Source organism: Nematolebias whitei, chromosome 17 (genome assembly GCF_014905685.2).
Source record: "Nematolebias whitei isolate Nwh7 chromosome 17, NemWhi1, whole genome shotgun sequence".
In the NCBI taxonomy this organism is placed as follows: Eukaryota; Metazoa; Chordata; class Actinopteri; order Cyprinodontiformes; family Rivulidae; genus Nematolebias; species Nematolebias whitei.
In genome coordinates this window covers 9,590,545-9,605,250 of record NC_056514.1, presented here as the reverse complement: position 1 = coordinate 9,605,250, position 14,706 = coordinate 9,590,545, and the positions used below count along the sequence as shown (strand labels likewise).

General features: G+C 43.4%; 1 protein-coding gene across 5 annotated transcripts in view; it reads right to left on the bottom strand.

The window, feature by feature from the left end:
* Window positions 1–14,706, bottom strand: part of mrtfab (myocardin related transcription factor Ab) — a 117,438-nt gene that overhangs the window by 8,045 nt on the left and 94,687 nt on the right. For 3 of the 5 annotated variants that reach the window (XM_037690752.1, XM_037690755.1, XM_037690753.1), the window contains 8 exons: window positions 13,694–13,865; window positions 11,286–11,678; window positions 10,263–11,204; window positions 9,974–10,177; window positions 9,798–9,890; window positions 6,713–6,853; window positions 6,506–6,598; window positions 3,175–3,235 (listed from right to left, as the gene is read on the bottom strand). In XM_037690752.1, the coding sequence (XP_037546680.1) occupies window positions 3,175–3,235; window positions 6,506–6,598; window positions 6,713–6,853; window positions 9,798–9,890; window positions 9,974–10,177; window positions 10,263–11,204; window positions 11,286–11,678; window positions 13,694–13,865 (2,099 nt within the window). The remainder of the gene's footprint in view (window positions 1–3,174; window positions 3,236–6,505; window positions 6,599–6,712; window positions 6,854–9,797; window positions 9,891–9,973; window positions 10,178–10,262; window positions 11,205–11,285; window positions 11,679–13,693; window positions 13,866–14,706) is intronic. The other 2 variants (XM_037690754.1, XM_037690756.1) reach the window with 2 other exon arrangements.

Below are 14,706 nucleotides of genomic sequence, written 5' to 3'. Positions count from 1 at the left end.
GTGGTCAGATGAGTCACGATTTGAAGTTCTTTATGGAACACTGGGACGCCATGTCATCCGGACCAGAGAGGACAAGGATAGCCCAAGTTGTTATCAACACTCCGTTCAGAAGCCTGCATCACTGATGATATGGGGTTGCATGAGTGCTTGTGGCATGGGCAGCTTGTATGTCTGGAATGGCACCATTAATGCAGAGAACTATGTTCAGGTTCTAGAACAACATATGCTCCCATCTAGACGTCATCTCTTTCAGGGAAGACCCTGCATTTTTCAACACGATAATGCCAGACCACATTCTGCAGCAATCACAACATCATGGCTACACAGGAGAAGGATCCGGGTACTGAAATGGCCAGTGTAGATGAACATATGCTGTATATATATATATTCATAAATTAAACGGATTCTTTCATTTTTCTGGACTGAATAATAACGTGCATTGAATTTAATAAAATGTGGACGGAAACGTGTTTATCTTTGACCCATCAAAATGAACGTGGTCATTTATTTACAGAATTAAAATTTAACATCACACATTTACACTACACCAGCATGCAGTCCAGATCTTTCACCTATAGAGAACATTTGGTGCATCATAAAGAGGAAGGTGTGACAAAGAAGGCCCAAGACGATTGAACAGTTAGAGGCCTGTATTAGACATGAATGGGAGAGCATTCCTATTTCTAAACTTGAGAAACTGGTCTCCTCTGTCCCCAGACGTCTGTCGAGTGTTGTTAGAAGAAGGGGGGATGCCACACAATGGTAAAAATGGACTTGTCCCAACTTTTTTAGGATTTGTTGACGCCATGAAATTTGGAAACAACTAATTTTTCCCTTAAAATTATACATTCTCTCAGTTTAAACTTTTGATCTGTGATTTGTGTTCTATTCTGAATAAAAATATTAGATGTTGGCACCTCCACATCATTGCATTCGGTTTTTATTCACAATTTGTTTAGTGTCCCAACTTTTTTGGAATCCGGTTTGTATTTCAAATCTCATGTCATCATTTGCACACACACATCCCCCACAAGGAGTCACTTCTGAATCTTCTCCCCCATGAGCCCTGTGGTTTGTTGTCCCAGGTCGCCGCCTGTTGGCGATCTCTGGGAAACGCTGAACCACTGGTTGCCGGGATGAGAAGGGCTGTTCTCTGACGGGCGGGGCTGGCGGCAGAGCGGAGCACGCTGCTGCAGCTGTGGAACGTCTCTATTGCTGCCTTTGGCCACGATGATCCTTCCAGCGGGCCGGAGGGTGGGATGATGTGTGCGGCTTGGTCAGATGGCGCACAGTCTCCAACACCTCCTCCGGCTTTTTCGATTTCTCGAGCAAGTCCTTGAAAATTGGCTCTGAACAGCACGTCCGCTTCTCCCGACAGGGAGGTGGGAACAGCAGACGAGGCACACGGGTTGAGGGTGACGTCAGACGCCCTGCAGGGGGAGCTCTTGTCTCCTCAGGCAGGTCTGTCCCTCCAGACTCTGAGATGCTGTACGTCAGCGGCGCAACGTATTGTTTGCTGCGGCCACCTTGAACGCACACTGGTGAGCTCGGTTGGAGAGCGACGTCACCGTCTGGTCATGCCTCCGGCACAGGATGCTGGTCCAACCTGGACATCTTTGCTCCGAGAGCCTCCGCCAAGCTTGGCTCCAGGGGGGGCACCGAGGGAATTTCCGCTCAGTAAAACCCCTCCACTCTGGTGATGGGCGCGGATGTGGAAACCGGCGCTCTCAGTCTACCAGGTCCGGGTGCAGCCTCGTTCCAGTAGGACGTCACTGCTGGGAAACGAGGCCAGATGGGATCAGGACGGCGAGCTGGGGTGGAGCCAAAAAACCAGTGAGCATCCGCTCAGCCCCCCTCGTTCCGACACTACGCTCTCCAGGAGGGAGTGAGCAGCAGGGGCTGCTGCTGATGCCGCCTGTCCTGGAGGAACCATCCGATTCGCTCCGAGTCGGCAATAAAAGGAAAAAAGGGTCCATGGCATCGTCGTCCAGCGACCCGCCACTGAGAAATATTCCTCGGCGCATACCTTGAAACAAGGCTGCTCGTCTGCTTCTCCTCAGGGAGGAGAACTCACCGGGACGGCAGGAGGTTGGCGTGGCGAGATCACAGGCAGCCTTAACAATGGTTGTGCTGGTCAAGCTGGACAACTTCCCTTCTTCATTCTTCTGACAAGTGCTATTAGCTTGCTGAAGAAAAATGGGAGCCGATTACCTGCTCTTAACGTAATTTATACGGACCGGGTGGGGCCCACACAACAGGTGGGCGTGGACTAAACTTTTCAGTGCGATGCTTTGCATGACGGGATAAAACCCACCAGCGACAGCTCTTAAAGGGCGAAGCCTATACGAAATAGAACTGAGTATTTTTCTGACCATCAAGTGGAGCTACACTGAGACTGATGCGTGTGCTCGTATCAAACTGATCAAACAATTTATCACACTCAACTCTGCCTGTCCGCTCGCTCAGGGTGACGCAGCGTATGGCAGGCTGATATATCAAATAATCATATCACACGTATCTTAAGATTTTACACTATTATTTTTCTCCTGGTCACAATACCAACCCTACTAATCACATTTGAAATGTTAACTATCTGCAGTCACATTTTTCCAAGCAGATATTAAATTTAAACCCTGTGGGGTTCACTCTGTGTTAAAAATAAAAAAGTCTGTAAAACTATCTGGTGGTTGATTCTTGATCTACAACAAGAGCTGCACATCTCTCAGTAGCTGTGCTGACACTCATGTTACAACATGAACACCTGCAGCTCATATGTGTACAAAATTGTTTTTTTTTTTTTGTTGTTGTTGTTTTGTTCTGGGTTTTTTATGTGTACGGCTTATATTCAGGTGTGCTCTATAGTCCGGCAATTATGGTACTGTAACAACTGGATTATCTCGCATTCTAATATCCATTTGTAAACGTGATTGCAAATGTCTAAATTCAGATCTGACTAATAAAGTTATTTTGACCTAGAGAAAATTGAAATTTAAAAGAGTAACTACAAATAAAAGTACAATTGGATTATATAATACAACAGCCTACCATGCCTGTGCCACTTTGTGCAGCAGAGTTAGGATCATACCTGTCACATGACTCTTTGCTTAGACCGTTAGTGGTTTAACTTGGTGGCAGAAAATACAAAACTTCAGTATCTGGAACGGAGTTTGTTACCTCCACTCCTGAGCAGGATGTCAAATAGATCATCCATCTGCTGGTTGTTCACACCGTTTTCCTGAAAACACACAGGAAATCAGCACTTACACAAGAAAAACAGGAGCAGTAACACAGTCTGACTTTCAGACTGGAGTAAACGTGTCGGAGAACCTGCGTGAGTTCAGAACACAATCGCAGACTTCATAAAACATGTTAAAATAATAATATTTGCTTTTCCACACCATGCTCCTGTATTTGACACAACAACGTTTAAAAACAGGGCGAGGAGTCAAACTGTGGCTGCTGCTTCAGTCATGAACGAGCCATGACCACAGACTGGCACCAACAGTTGGGGTCAGCGGGCAAGGTGCTGATTGTCTGACAGTTCATGAAGCATTCACGCTATTATCATCCATTGTTCTTCTGTACGTTTTTCTGCATCGTTCTCGTTCCACAGTTTTTGTACCATTTCAACAAATCATAAATCAAAACGTTAAGCTCTTTCAGGACAATCCTGCTGTGACTTTTGGTACTGATGCAGCTTTGGCTTTTTGAAATATTTAGCCTTTTCTGACATTTTTTCCTGATAGAAAATGAACTGAGCTCATTTTACATCCTTCATATCTTCAGATCTGTTTGCAACCTTTTACTGCTCCTTTCGCATTCTGTTCTGCTTCAGCTTCTTTCGGCAAATTTAAACTTTTTTCAGCCAATTTCAGCTGTTTTATCACCTGTTTTGTGCTCCCTTCAGCTCCTTTCTACTAACTACAACACTTTTGACCTTCTAACTTCTTTCTGTTAATTTCAGCTTGTTCAAATTCAATTCAAAAATACTTTATTAATCCCAAAGGGAAATTATTTGTTGCTGTAACTCGTTATCCTAATTTCATTAAGAGATGAGGCTTTAGGCAGGAAGGATCTCTTGTAAAGGTCCATCCCACGGTGGATCCTATGAAACTGGTTGTAGATGCCGTCCGATCCGTACACCCAGACTTATGCTATGCTCCTTTCAGATTTCTGCAAGTTTCAGTGTTTCCTACTATTTTAGCTACTATATAGCTGTTTTACTTTAAGCTTTTTTCAGCTAATTCCAAATTTTTTGCACTCATTTAAACTTTTTTCAGCCTAATTCAACAGAAATGTGCTCTCTCCACTTCATTCTTGTAATTTCAGCTTCTTTCTGCTTTTTTAGCTACTTTTCAGCTGATGTTTTTGTGTGTGCCAATTTCAGCTTTATTAAAGGTGACTTCACCGTCATTTGCATCACGTGGTACATGAGGTGGAATGAAACCGTGCTCTCAAGAACCCAGCCACACCCAAAAACAGAAAAAGTACAAAACAACACAAGGATCTGAGATTTACAGCAAACAACAACAATGTAACATTATACGATGTATTGTTGTTGCTTGGCATCTGTCTGCATCTGAGCTTAATTTAGAGCTTCATGGCAAATACTGTGAATACTTCAGTAAATGGGATTTCTTACAATTGTATAAACTTGCAAAAATCTCTAAAAACCTGTTTTCAAATTGTCAAAATGAGGTATTGTGTGTAGAATTTTGAGGAAAGATTATTTTAATACAATTTGGAATAAGGCTGAAACAACAAAATGTGGAAAAAGTGAAACAATGAATACTTTCTGAATGTGCTGTACTTCTCTGCAACTCCAGATTTCCTCATGCAATACCACACCTCCTCCCTCGGCACCCTGTCAGATGCTTTTTATAAATCCACAAAGACACAGTTCTTTCTGACCCTCTCTACTTCTTCATCAGCATTCTCTAAGCAGAAATGGCATATTTTGTGGACTTTCTGCTGTTCACAGATAGTCACCTCTCATCTAAGTCTTGCTTCCTCAACTCTCTCTCAGATCTTCATTGTGCGACTCATCAACTTAATTCCCCTGTAGTTGCTACAACTCTGTACATCACCCTTGTTCTTAAAAATGGGCACCAACACACTTCTCCTCCATTCCTCAGGCATTTTCTCTAGGGGTGCACCAATTGCAGTTTTCTGGTCGATCATCGATTTCTAAAAAGTCTGACCTGCCGATTCCGATTTTGTTTGATAAGCGACACTGTCAGGTGTTATAAGGTCACAATGCACCTTCAATTTTCCAGTCTTATTTTATTGACAAACATACCCTTGAACAATATCCTAAAACAATACAAACTTGTTTTAACTGGCCATGAGGTAGTGCTCTGAAATACAAAGGAAGTTCAGACAACTGTTGTTGAAACTAAAAAAATTGGTAAAATCAGTTTCTCTTGCACGTATCGGCCAATTTTCCAAAATTAAGGAAATCAGTTCACCCCTAATTTTCTCACCCTCAAATATTCCATTGAATATTTATATTATATATAATATATTATATATTCCATTGAATATTTGAGTCAAAAACCTCACTGCCATCTCTCCAAGACATTTCCAAATCTCCACTGTATGTCATCAAGTCCTACTGCCTTCCCCTTCTTCATTCTTTTCAGAAATTTTTGAACTTCACCCTCACTAATCTTTCTCACTTCCTGGTCCACGGTTTCTATGACCTCTACTCTTAGTTCTCTTTCATTCTCTTCATTAGCTCTTCATAGTACTCCTTCCATCTTACCATCACACTCTCTTCACTTGTTAGAACATTACCATTCCTATCTTTAACAAGCCTTACCTGCTGCACATCCTTTCCAACCTGATCCCTCTGTCTCGCCAATTAGTATAAGTCCTTCTCTCCCTCTTTAGTATCCAGCCTCTCATACAACTCATCGTACTCTTTCTGTTTGCCTTAGCTACCACCCTCTTTGCTCTACGATGCATCTCCTTAACTTATCTGTTTTCAAACATGCTAGGATTAAAATTGACCTTGAAAGTGCAATAGTAGGTTGTAATTTGATAATTGTTGGTTTTACAGTGTGCCTGCTAAATAAAACTTTTTGGTACCAAAATAAAATGTCCCAACGTGGAGGACAGACTGGGGTCATGTAATGTGAGGCTGCTGCAACACATTTACTTCTCATTTTCTCATGACACTTGACTGACCACCAAGTTACTTTCTTCTTCCTGCAGACATTTCACATGTAAGTGCAGCACATTTCCAAAAACCACCAGAGCCATTGTGGGAACCAGCTGATGATTTAAGCAGAAGTAAACAAAGATCAGCAGATATGGAGCAGCTCTAACAGAAACTTCAGCAGGGCTGAATAAAGCTCTGAACCGGGTCAGTGAAACCTCATCTCCACACACGCACGCACGCACGCACGCACGCACACACACACACACACACAGTGGAATTGAAAAATGATCAATATTGCAAGAAAGATGGGAAGAAGAAGAAGAGAGATACTGGCAGACATACTTTGGAGCGCTGAGGAGGGAAGGAAATGTTGGGTTTAGGAGAGGGAGGGGTGAAGAGTGTGTGCCGGTCGTAAGGAGGACACACTTCCTCTCTCTGCAAAGTGGGTGGGGTGATGAAGAGATGAGAGAGGAGAAGAAACAAGGAGAAAAGATAAGAACATGTGCAGAGGGAGACTGGTGGATGGGAGGAGGAAGAAGGAGCTTTAACCTTGAGAGATGACATCAGGATGGTTTGACTGTCAGTGTCTGACATGTCGTCAAAGAAAGGCTGCAGGTTAGGTGGAGCGGTGTGGGACAGACTTGGTACTGGGACGCCACTGGTGTCCAGCTGCAGCTCAGCCTTCTGTCCCTGAGGACAAAATAATGAACGCAACTTAAGAAATATGAGCGTAACAGTGTGAATGCTGAGTCAGCATTTACACGACTGTTTTCCTGTTCAGAGCTTCTTCTGTATGTTTTTACTATTTTAATACGTAGTCGTTCATTTATCCAACGTTTAGCTTAATTAGACATAACGTGCTGTGACTTTTATAGATTTTATACTTTTCACAATATTATAAACATTTTCCTCATAGAAATGCATTGAGATCTCTTAAAATCCTGTAAATCAGGGGTGCTCAATACGTACACCCCACGGCGAAATAGACAGACTTTTTAAAATAAATTTCTTTTAATTCTTATTTGTTAAATAGACGTCAGCCGATCAAGCAATCGTCACTATGCAATTTGACACTTGACTGACACAAAGGGCAGCCAATCAAGAGACCGGATCTTGTCCTGACACATAGGTCACTATGCATGCACAAATAACCGTGCTAAAAACAAACACGTTGACTCGTAACAGTTTATTTCTTCTAATCTAAACTCAAGAAAGTATGTAAAATGAGTTGGGGAGCTGGACCAAGTAAGAAGCAAAAACCATACAATTTCCATACAAAATTGGGGGGGGGGGGGGGGGGTCTTCACAATGTCATATTTGAAGGGTATTTCACTGGAGCAACATTTTGGACTATTCATAAAAACTACAGCAGTGACTTCCTTCTGAAAACTGAGCTGAGAAAGAAAGCGGTGAAAGAAGTAAAATCCAAGTTCTCTGAGCAGCAGCAAAGCATCATTCTGGGTAAGTCACTTTAATTATTGTTAAGCACTAGGGATGGGGCAGATCCGATCCAGTATCGGTATCAGCCTCCGATACCAGCATAATTTACGTATCGGATTTTCCGATCCTCCTGACGATATTTCCAATCCATGATGCAAGTTGGCATCAAACTATGGAATGGATTTCCTGAACGGCGGCGTGTCTCATGAACCTAGAGTAATAAGACCCGCCTCACATTCAGGAAATCCAGTTCATAGTTTGCAGCCAGCTACAACGTGAGGACAGAGTTAGCACTGTGGCTAACTGCTAACAAACTTTTAATCTAAACATGTCCGCTGTGTGGAAGTATTTTACACCAAAAACACCACAAGACAGCATCGTGCAATGTCTGCAGCCATAGCGCCACATTAAACCACGTTAAAGTTAGTTTTACGATGGACATTCAAGCTCCATGGCTTCAGCGGGGCAGTACTCTTTGGTCAAACCGAAAGAGGCGACTCGACACCGGCCAGCCGCGTCCAATCTGCCCCGCTCAGTTTGCCCGTCTCCGAGGAGGGACAGACTGAGCGCGGCTGCCCCAAATCAGGCTGCCTGCTTCGGATTGAACAAGAAGTAGACGTCGCTGAAACCACGGAGCTCAAATGTTTACAGAGAAGTTGCTAAACTTCATCATAAGACCAACCACTATCAGTTGTAGAAAACGAAGGATTTCTCAGCTTGATACTTGCAGCCAAGATATAGTTTACCCTCCAGGAGATATTTATCAGTGCAACAGTAGACAATCATAAAAAAACATGATTTGAAAATTATATTAAAAACAAAAACAGCTACGTTATAAAGTGATGTAAAATACTAAAAACAGGAACATGCCTGTTGGTTTATGTTATGAACTTAGCAGATGTTTGAAGCCATTTAACATTTAATTTAATTTATTTATTCATTCATTTAAATTAAACAAAATTAAAAAAAAATCATCAAAAAGAAAACATTGAATGAAAAGAGTGCAGAAAGAAGAAAAAATTATTATATCTGCCCCTTATAAAATATAAAACAACTTTAAACAACCACTTAAATTAATCACTTTAATATCCACTTTAAAGCTAGGAATAAAAAGAAACATGTTTTGTGTTAGCAAAATTTAATTCTAACTATAAAACTTATCCAACATTAATAAAACTTACCTCAAGTTGCCTTTTTGGACATGCATGCATATATTTGTACACATTGTACTTGAGGAGATTATTACAGCCTCATATAAAATCAATGATGATGATGATATCGGAACTGGATCGGTATCGGCCGATACCCAGGTCTAGGTATCGGGATCGGAATTTTAAAAAGTGGATCGGTGCATCCCTATTAAGCACAAGAAGTCTTTTCAAGACGGAGAGATTAAAAGAGTTATTTGTTAAAACAGCTGCCTCGTTGTTCAGAGACTTTAAAAGCAAATCAGAAATGTTATCTTCATCAGAGCTCTCATGTATCAATAAATACAGTTACAGTTGAAGCAGCTGCTGTCAGGACTGAGTTTTCACTTCTCTGGTTTATTTCAAACATGAAGTTATGCTTGTTGTTTTCTGTTCCTTTGTGTGAAGAACACAAGTATTTATGTTTTGTTTATTATTTTGCATGCGGACAGTAAAAATAAATTGTCACTTCGGGGGGGGGGGGGGGGGGGTCGTCATTATTTATCAGTATGTTGCGTCCACAGCGAGCTGGGACTTATTCATTCACTCAACTTTCATTTATCCAAGTTAGTCTCATAACTTGTATAAATAAAGGTTGAATGAATTGAGTCACGAGGACTCCTATACAAGACAGACCTGTTTTAGACAGACAACATAAAGTACAGACAATAAACTACAGTAAAATGCAAAAAGCATACTTAATATGTTTATAAGTATATGTTTTATATTTTTTAGCAGGTAGATCACTTGGATTTGGTCATTTTAAAAGTAGCTCACATGTTGAAAAAGTGTGGTACTCCCTGCTATAAATTATCGTAGTGAAATCTGTTGAAGCGTCACTCTTTTAGTCACTGTTTTGATCATTTTATTTGTTAGGTTTGGTTTTCCTAATTTTAACTAACACGAAGCATTCTGCTCGTGTTGCCTTGTGATTAAAGACCTGTGCTCTCTGATCAGTTGAACTTGTGTTAGCAGACGGTTTCAGCTCAGCGTTTGTATTTCTTTACCTTCCTCTCTGGTTGGCTCAAAGGCTCGGCCTCTGGCTGCTCTTTGGACTTGTCCTCGGTGCTCGGGAGTTTACTTGGAGTGGACAGTAATCTCTGAAACAGAGCAACAATCAGACCATTTACACACACACACTGATATGATCACAGTGCTGCTCTTCACACAGCGCTCTCTGTACCTGCAGTGTGATGCGTCCGTTGAGTTTAGAGAATGAGGTCACTCCATTGGGTCTATCTGCAGCGTGACTGGTCAGAGCAATCAAGTAGTGGTTGCCGTTGTTGTCTGTGACCAGTGTGGGGGTGCCGTTTGCCTTGAGGTCTAATGAAATGGCCCGAGTGTGAAGTGAAGTGCTGTTGTGTTGGTCGATGGTGACTGGAGTCACCTGGAAACACACACATCATAGTTATTTAGTTTTCTAGTACTCGTGTTGTCAGAGCAGCATGGCTCAGGTATCTAAAAGGAGTCACCAGTTGAAAGGAGCCTGCTGCAGTCTGTTTCTGCTGCTGCCTCTGCTGAGTCCTCTGCTGCTTCCTCTGCTGGCTGTGGCTGAGTGTGGACCTCTGGTTCTGAGCCTGCTTCGGCTGAACCTGGTTCTTCTGCTGAGCTTGAGCCTCCTGCTGGCTTAGTTTCAGCTGGTTTAGCTGCAGCCGCTTGTGCTGTGAGAGTTTCTGCTGGGTTTGCTGGATGATGAGCTGCTGCAGCTGCTGCTGCTGCTGGAGGAGGATCTGGGCCTCCTTTTTCTGGTCTTGTTGTCGTCGTGGGGAGCCGACTTTAGCCTCGGGGCTTCTCTGCAGCTGCACCGGACTCTGCTGCTGCTGTTTCTGGTGCTCGGCTTGCAGCTGTAGCCGGTGGATCTGCTGCAGCCTCAGCAGAGTCTCCTGAGAGCACTGCATTGGCTGGCTGGGCGTCTTCCCTCCAGTCTCCTTTGTTACTTCCTCCATCTCTTTCTTGGGCTCCACTTCCTCCTTCACCGTCAGCACCATGCCATTAGTGAGCATGGGGGGCTGAATGTCTGAAGCTTTTATCAGAGGCTGGAGTTTAACCTCAGGCGATGGTCTGCTTGGCTCTTTTCCTTCCTTCTTCACTACTACACCTGCAGCCACCTTGCCTTGCTCCAGCTGAGACCTCAGGGTCTCCACCAGCTGCTGCTTCTGCCTCAGCATCCTGGTCAACTCTTCAATTTGTTTGTCCTTCTCCTGGAGCATCTGGTCTTTGTCCATGGATGACGTGTCCATGGCGTCTCCAGACAGGGATTCTTTGGACTGCAAAGATCCAGATGTAGACCTAGACAGGCTGCAGGAGCTCTGGATCTCTTCTTTAACTACAGAGAAGGGCTGAGAGAGCGAAGCCAGGTGTGATGGGTGCTGAGGAGAGGGATGAAGGGTCAGCTGGGTGAGGGGAGAACTCACCTGAACGATAAAATGAGAGAAATGTTAACTGGAAACAAACAGAAACAGCTGTTTATCCCACAACAACAAACAAACTCTCACCATCTCCCCAAACATGTCTCCGTTACAACTCGCCTCGTCTGGACTCAGCCCGGCCAATGACCGCTCGGATGGAGTGGGTGACACAGGAGGACTGGAGCTGGTGCTGCCAAATCTCATGACCCGTCCTGGAACCGCCCGAGCTAATGAGGACAGAGCTAACTTGAGCCCACCGTCTGTCGACAGCTGTTCAGATGTGAAAGAGGCGTTTGGAGACAGTGTGTTGAGGCTGGCAGCTGAAGTGGAGCCCTGCTGGCTGGACTGGGACAGTCCCATCTTCAGAACTGAGCTGCCACCGTTTTGTTCCTGGTAGTTCCGGAGCCTATCGAGGAGATCATTCTTAGTGCCGGAGACTGTCAACCCTCGCAGTTTCAGCTCTTGTTTCAGCTCAGCAACCTGCAGATGAAACAACGCAGATCTTATACAACCAACGTGTAAATTAAAACAAGTTGCTCAGATTAACGGAGTTTCCTTTACTTTGTTCTGTTATTTTATCTTTTAGCTAAACTCATGATTATCTAACGGTATTACCTTCCTTTTTTACTATATTTATCTTTTCTTTTGCTACCTTTAGCTAGCATTTTGTTTCTTGTACTTTTAATTTGGATCAGAATCAGAATAAGCTTCATTATCATTGTACTGGGATACAGTGAGATTATGTTCATACAGTCGTCCGAAAGATGGGCGGAGTGCACGTGGCTGCTGCTACAACAGTGCAGCCCCTTATTCTTTATCAGAATACTTTTAGATAGAAAAAGGAGCCACGAGGATGGATAGTACAAAAAAGATCTCTTCAAATCGTCTATTCAGGACACGATTTGAGACATCAAAAACTCTACCAGCAAACACATTTATAGACACATTACATGCATTTGACATCAAGACGTTGAGATTTGTCCATGAAACATTTTCAGATAGGCCATAGTCCTGATGATGATGATGTTCAGCCAGCAGTTCTGATAAGCCTGCAAAGAAGTTCGCGGGAGTTTGTGATAGACAAAGCCTTTTCCTTAGTTTACCCATGTCCCAGGAGAAATTTGATAGTCAACCTGCATCCGAGGCCAAACTGGGGAGTCGGATTCAGATAAGTCACAATTCTTCAGGCAGACTGTTTTTTCTCGTCAGCCTTGAGTCCTGCTGGTACTTTCCAGATCCAAAATGGCCAGATTTATGGGCATTCCAATGCTATGAGCCTTCTTCAAGGTCAACCCCAACATGCTGGCGAGTTTTAGGAGCCACAGGTGGCCTGCGATTCTCACAAATCACTTCCATCTTACGGTTTAACTCGTAAATCAGCTGATTTTGAGTACTCGTAGCATGAACCAAACCTTCATACTGACTCGGAAGCTTTGTCATGGCTGAAGCTGCTGCCAATGTCTTCTTCAAAAGTTGATAAAACAGGCCCCGCCAATGCCACATAGCAGAAACTCTGCTATCATGAATCCAATTATATAAACGTCTTTGGCGTCCTTCTGAGATAGAACTGAGAGACACACCAGCTCCCACACCCTCCACGGATCCATGACGTATCCTTCAGCATGAGTCTCGGCAGGACATGAGGGCTCTCCAGGACCCTGTCGTTTTGTTGAAAATATTTTATCAACTGCGTTGAAAGTCCAGCTCACCAGATCCATAATAGTATTTTTTCATTTGGAAGATGTGTACCAGGAGCTCCGAGACACACACAGAGAGCAAAACTAGGAGGAAGAGGAGAACAGGGGAGGAAGAGGAGAACAGGGAAGGGAGAGAATAATGTGTCCGCCTTGAGCGAGAGCAGAAATAGTTTAATTGGTTTTATTAGTTTACTTTTAATTATTCTTGTAGCTTTTAATTAGTCTAGGACTTTTATAGCTTTCGGCTAGTGTTCTGGTTGTTTTAGCTTTCAACTTTTCTTCTGCCTTTTTCCCAAGACTCAGTTTAAGTTTCTTCAGCAAAGTCGTCGACACCAAAATTTCACACTGCATTTTTGCAGAAAATGCATTTTCTCTAGATTTTAATTTTGAACAGTTTGTAGAGCTGCCACCTCTTAGCATGAAGGTTGCTGGATCGAATCCCAGCTGGGGAACTTTCTTGGTAGAGTTTGCATGTTCTCTCTGTGCTGCCTGAGTTTTCTGCTGGTACTCCGTTTCCTCCCACAGACTAAAAACATGCATGTTAGGCTGACTGGTAACTTTAAATTGTCCCTAGGAGAGAGTGAATGGTTGTTCGTCTCGTTTGTCTCCATGTGTCCCTGTGATGGGACTGGAGACCTGTCCAGGGTGTCCCGCACCTCTCACATAGTGACTGAGGGATATGGTGGATACCAGTGACCCCCACAACCCGAAAAGGAAGAAACGGGTAAAGAGGACCTGAGGATGGATGGATAGAAGCTAAACAGGTTGTGTGAAACAAACATCGTCTGTTGACATTACTTTGAACTCGTCCAGATTGGCCGGCAGAGTTGCTGGTTTGGCTCCGCTCACTGCAGACTGGTTCTGACGAGCAGTGGAGCTCTGACCAGAGGGGAGTGTGGTGGTTGTGGTGTGAGCACTGCGAGAGGGGGAGGGGCCCGAGCTGGTGGTGGGAGTCTTCTCAGTTTGTGGCCTGAGTAGATGCAGAAAAATGAACAGATTTGTTAAGATAGTTAGAACACATACTCCTTTTATTGTGCATAAACATGGGAAGAAATGCTCAACTCAGTATAGGTATAAAAAATAAATTTCTGTGCCAACATCTAATATTTTATTTAGAATAGAACACAAATCACAGATCAAAAGTTTAAACTGAGAGAATGTATAATTTTAAGGGAAAAATATGTTGTTTCCAAATTTCATGGCGTCAACAAATCCTAAAAAAGTTGGGACAAGTCCCTTTTTACCACTGTGTGGCATCCCCCCATCTTCTTAAAACACTCAACAGACGTCTGGGGACAAAGGAGACCAGTTTCTCAAGTTTAGAAATAGGAATGCTCTCCCATTCATGTCTAATACAGGCCTCTAACTGTTCAATCGTATTGGGCCTTCTTTGTCGCACCTTCCTCTTTATGATGCGCCAAATGTTCTCTATAGGTGAAAGATCTGGACTGCAGGCTGGCCATTTCAGTACCCGGATCCTTCTCCTACATAGCCATGATGTTGTGATTGCTGCAGAATGTGGTCTGGCATTATCATGTTGAAAAATGCAGGGTCTTCCCTGAAAGAGATGACGTCTAGATGGGAGCATATGTTGTTCTAGAACCTGAACATAGCTCTCTGCATTAATGGTGCCTTTCCAGACATGCAAGCTGCCCATGCCACAAACGCTCATGCAACCCCATACCATCAGTGATGCAGGCTTCTGAACGGAGCGTTGATAACAACTTGGGCCATCCTTGTCCTCTCTGATCCGAATGACATGGTGTCCCAGTGTTCCATAAAGAACTTCAAATCGTGACTCATCTGACCAC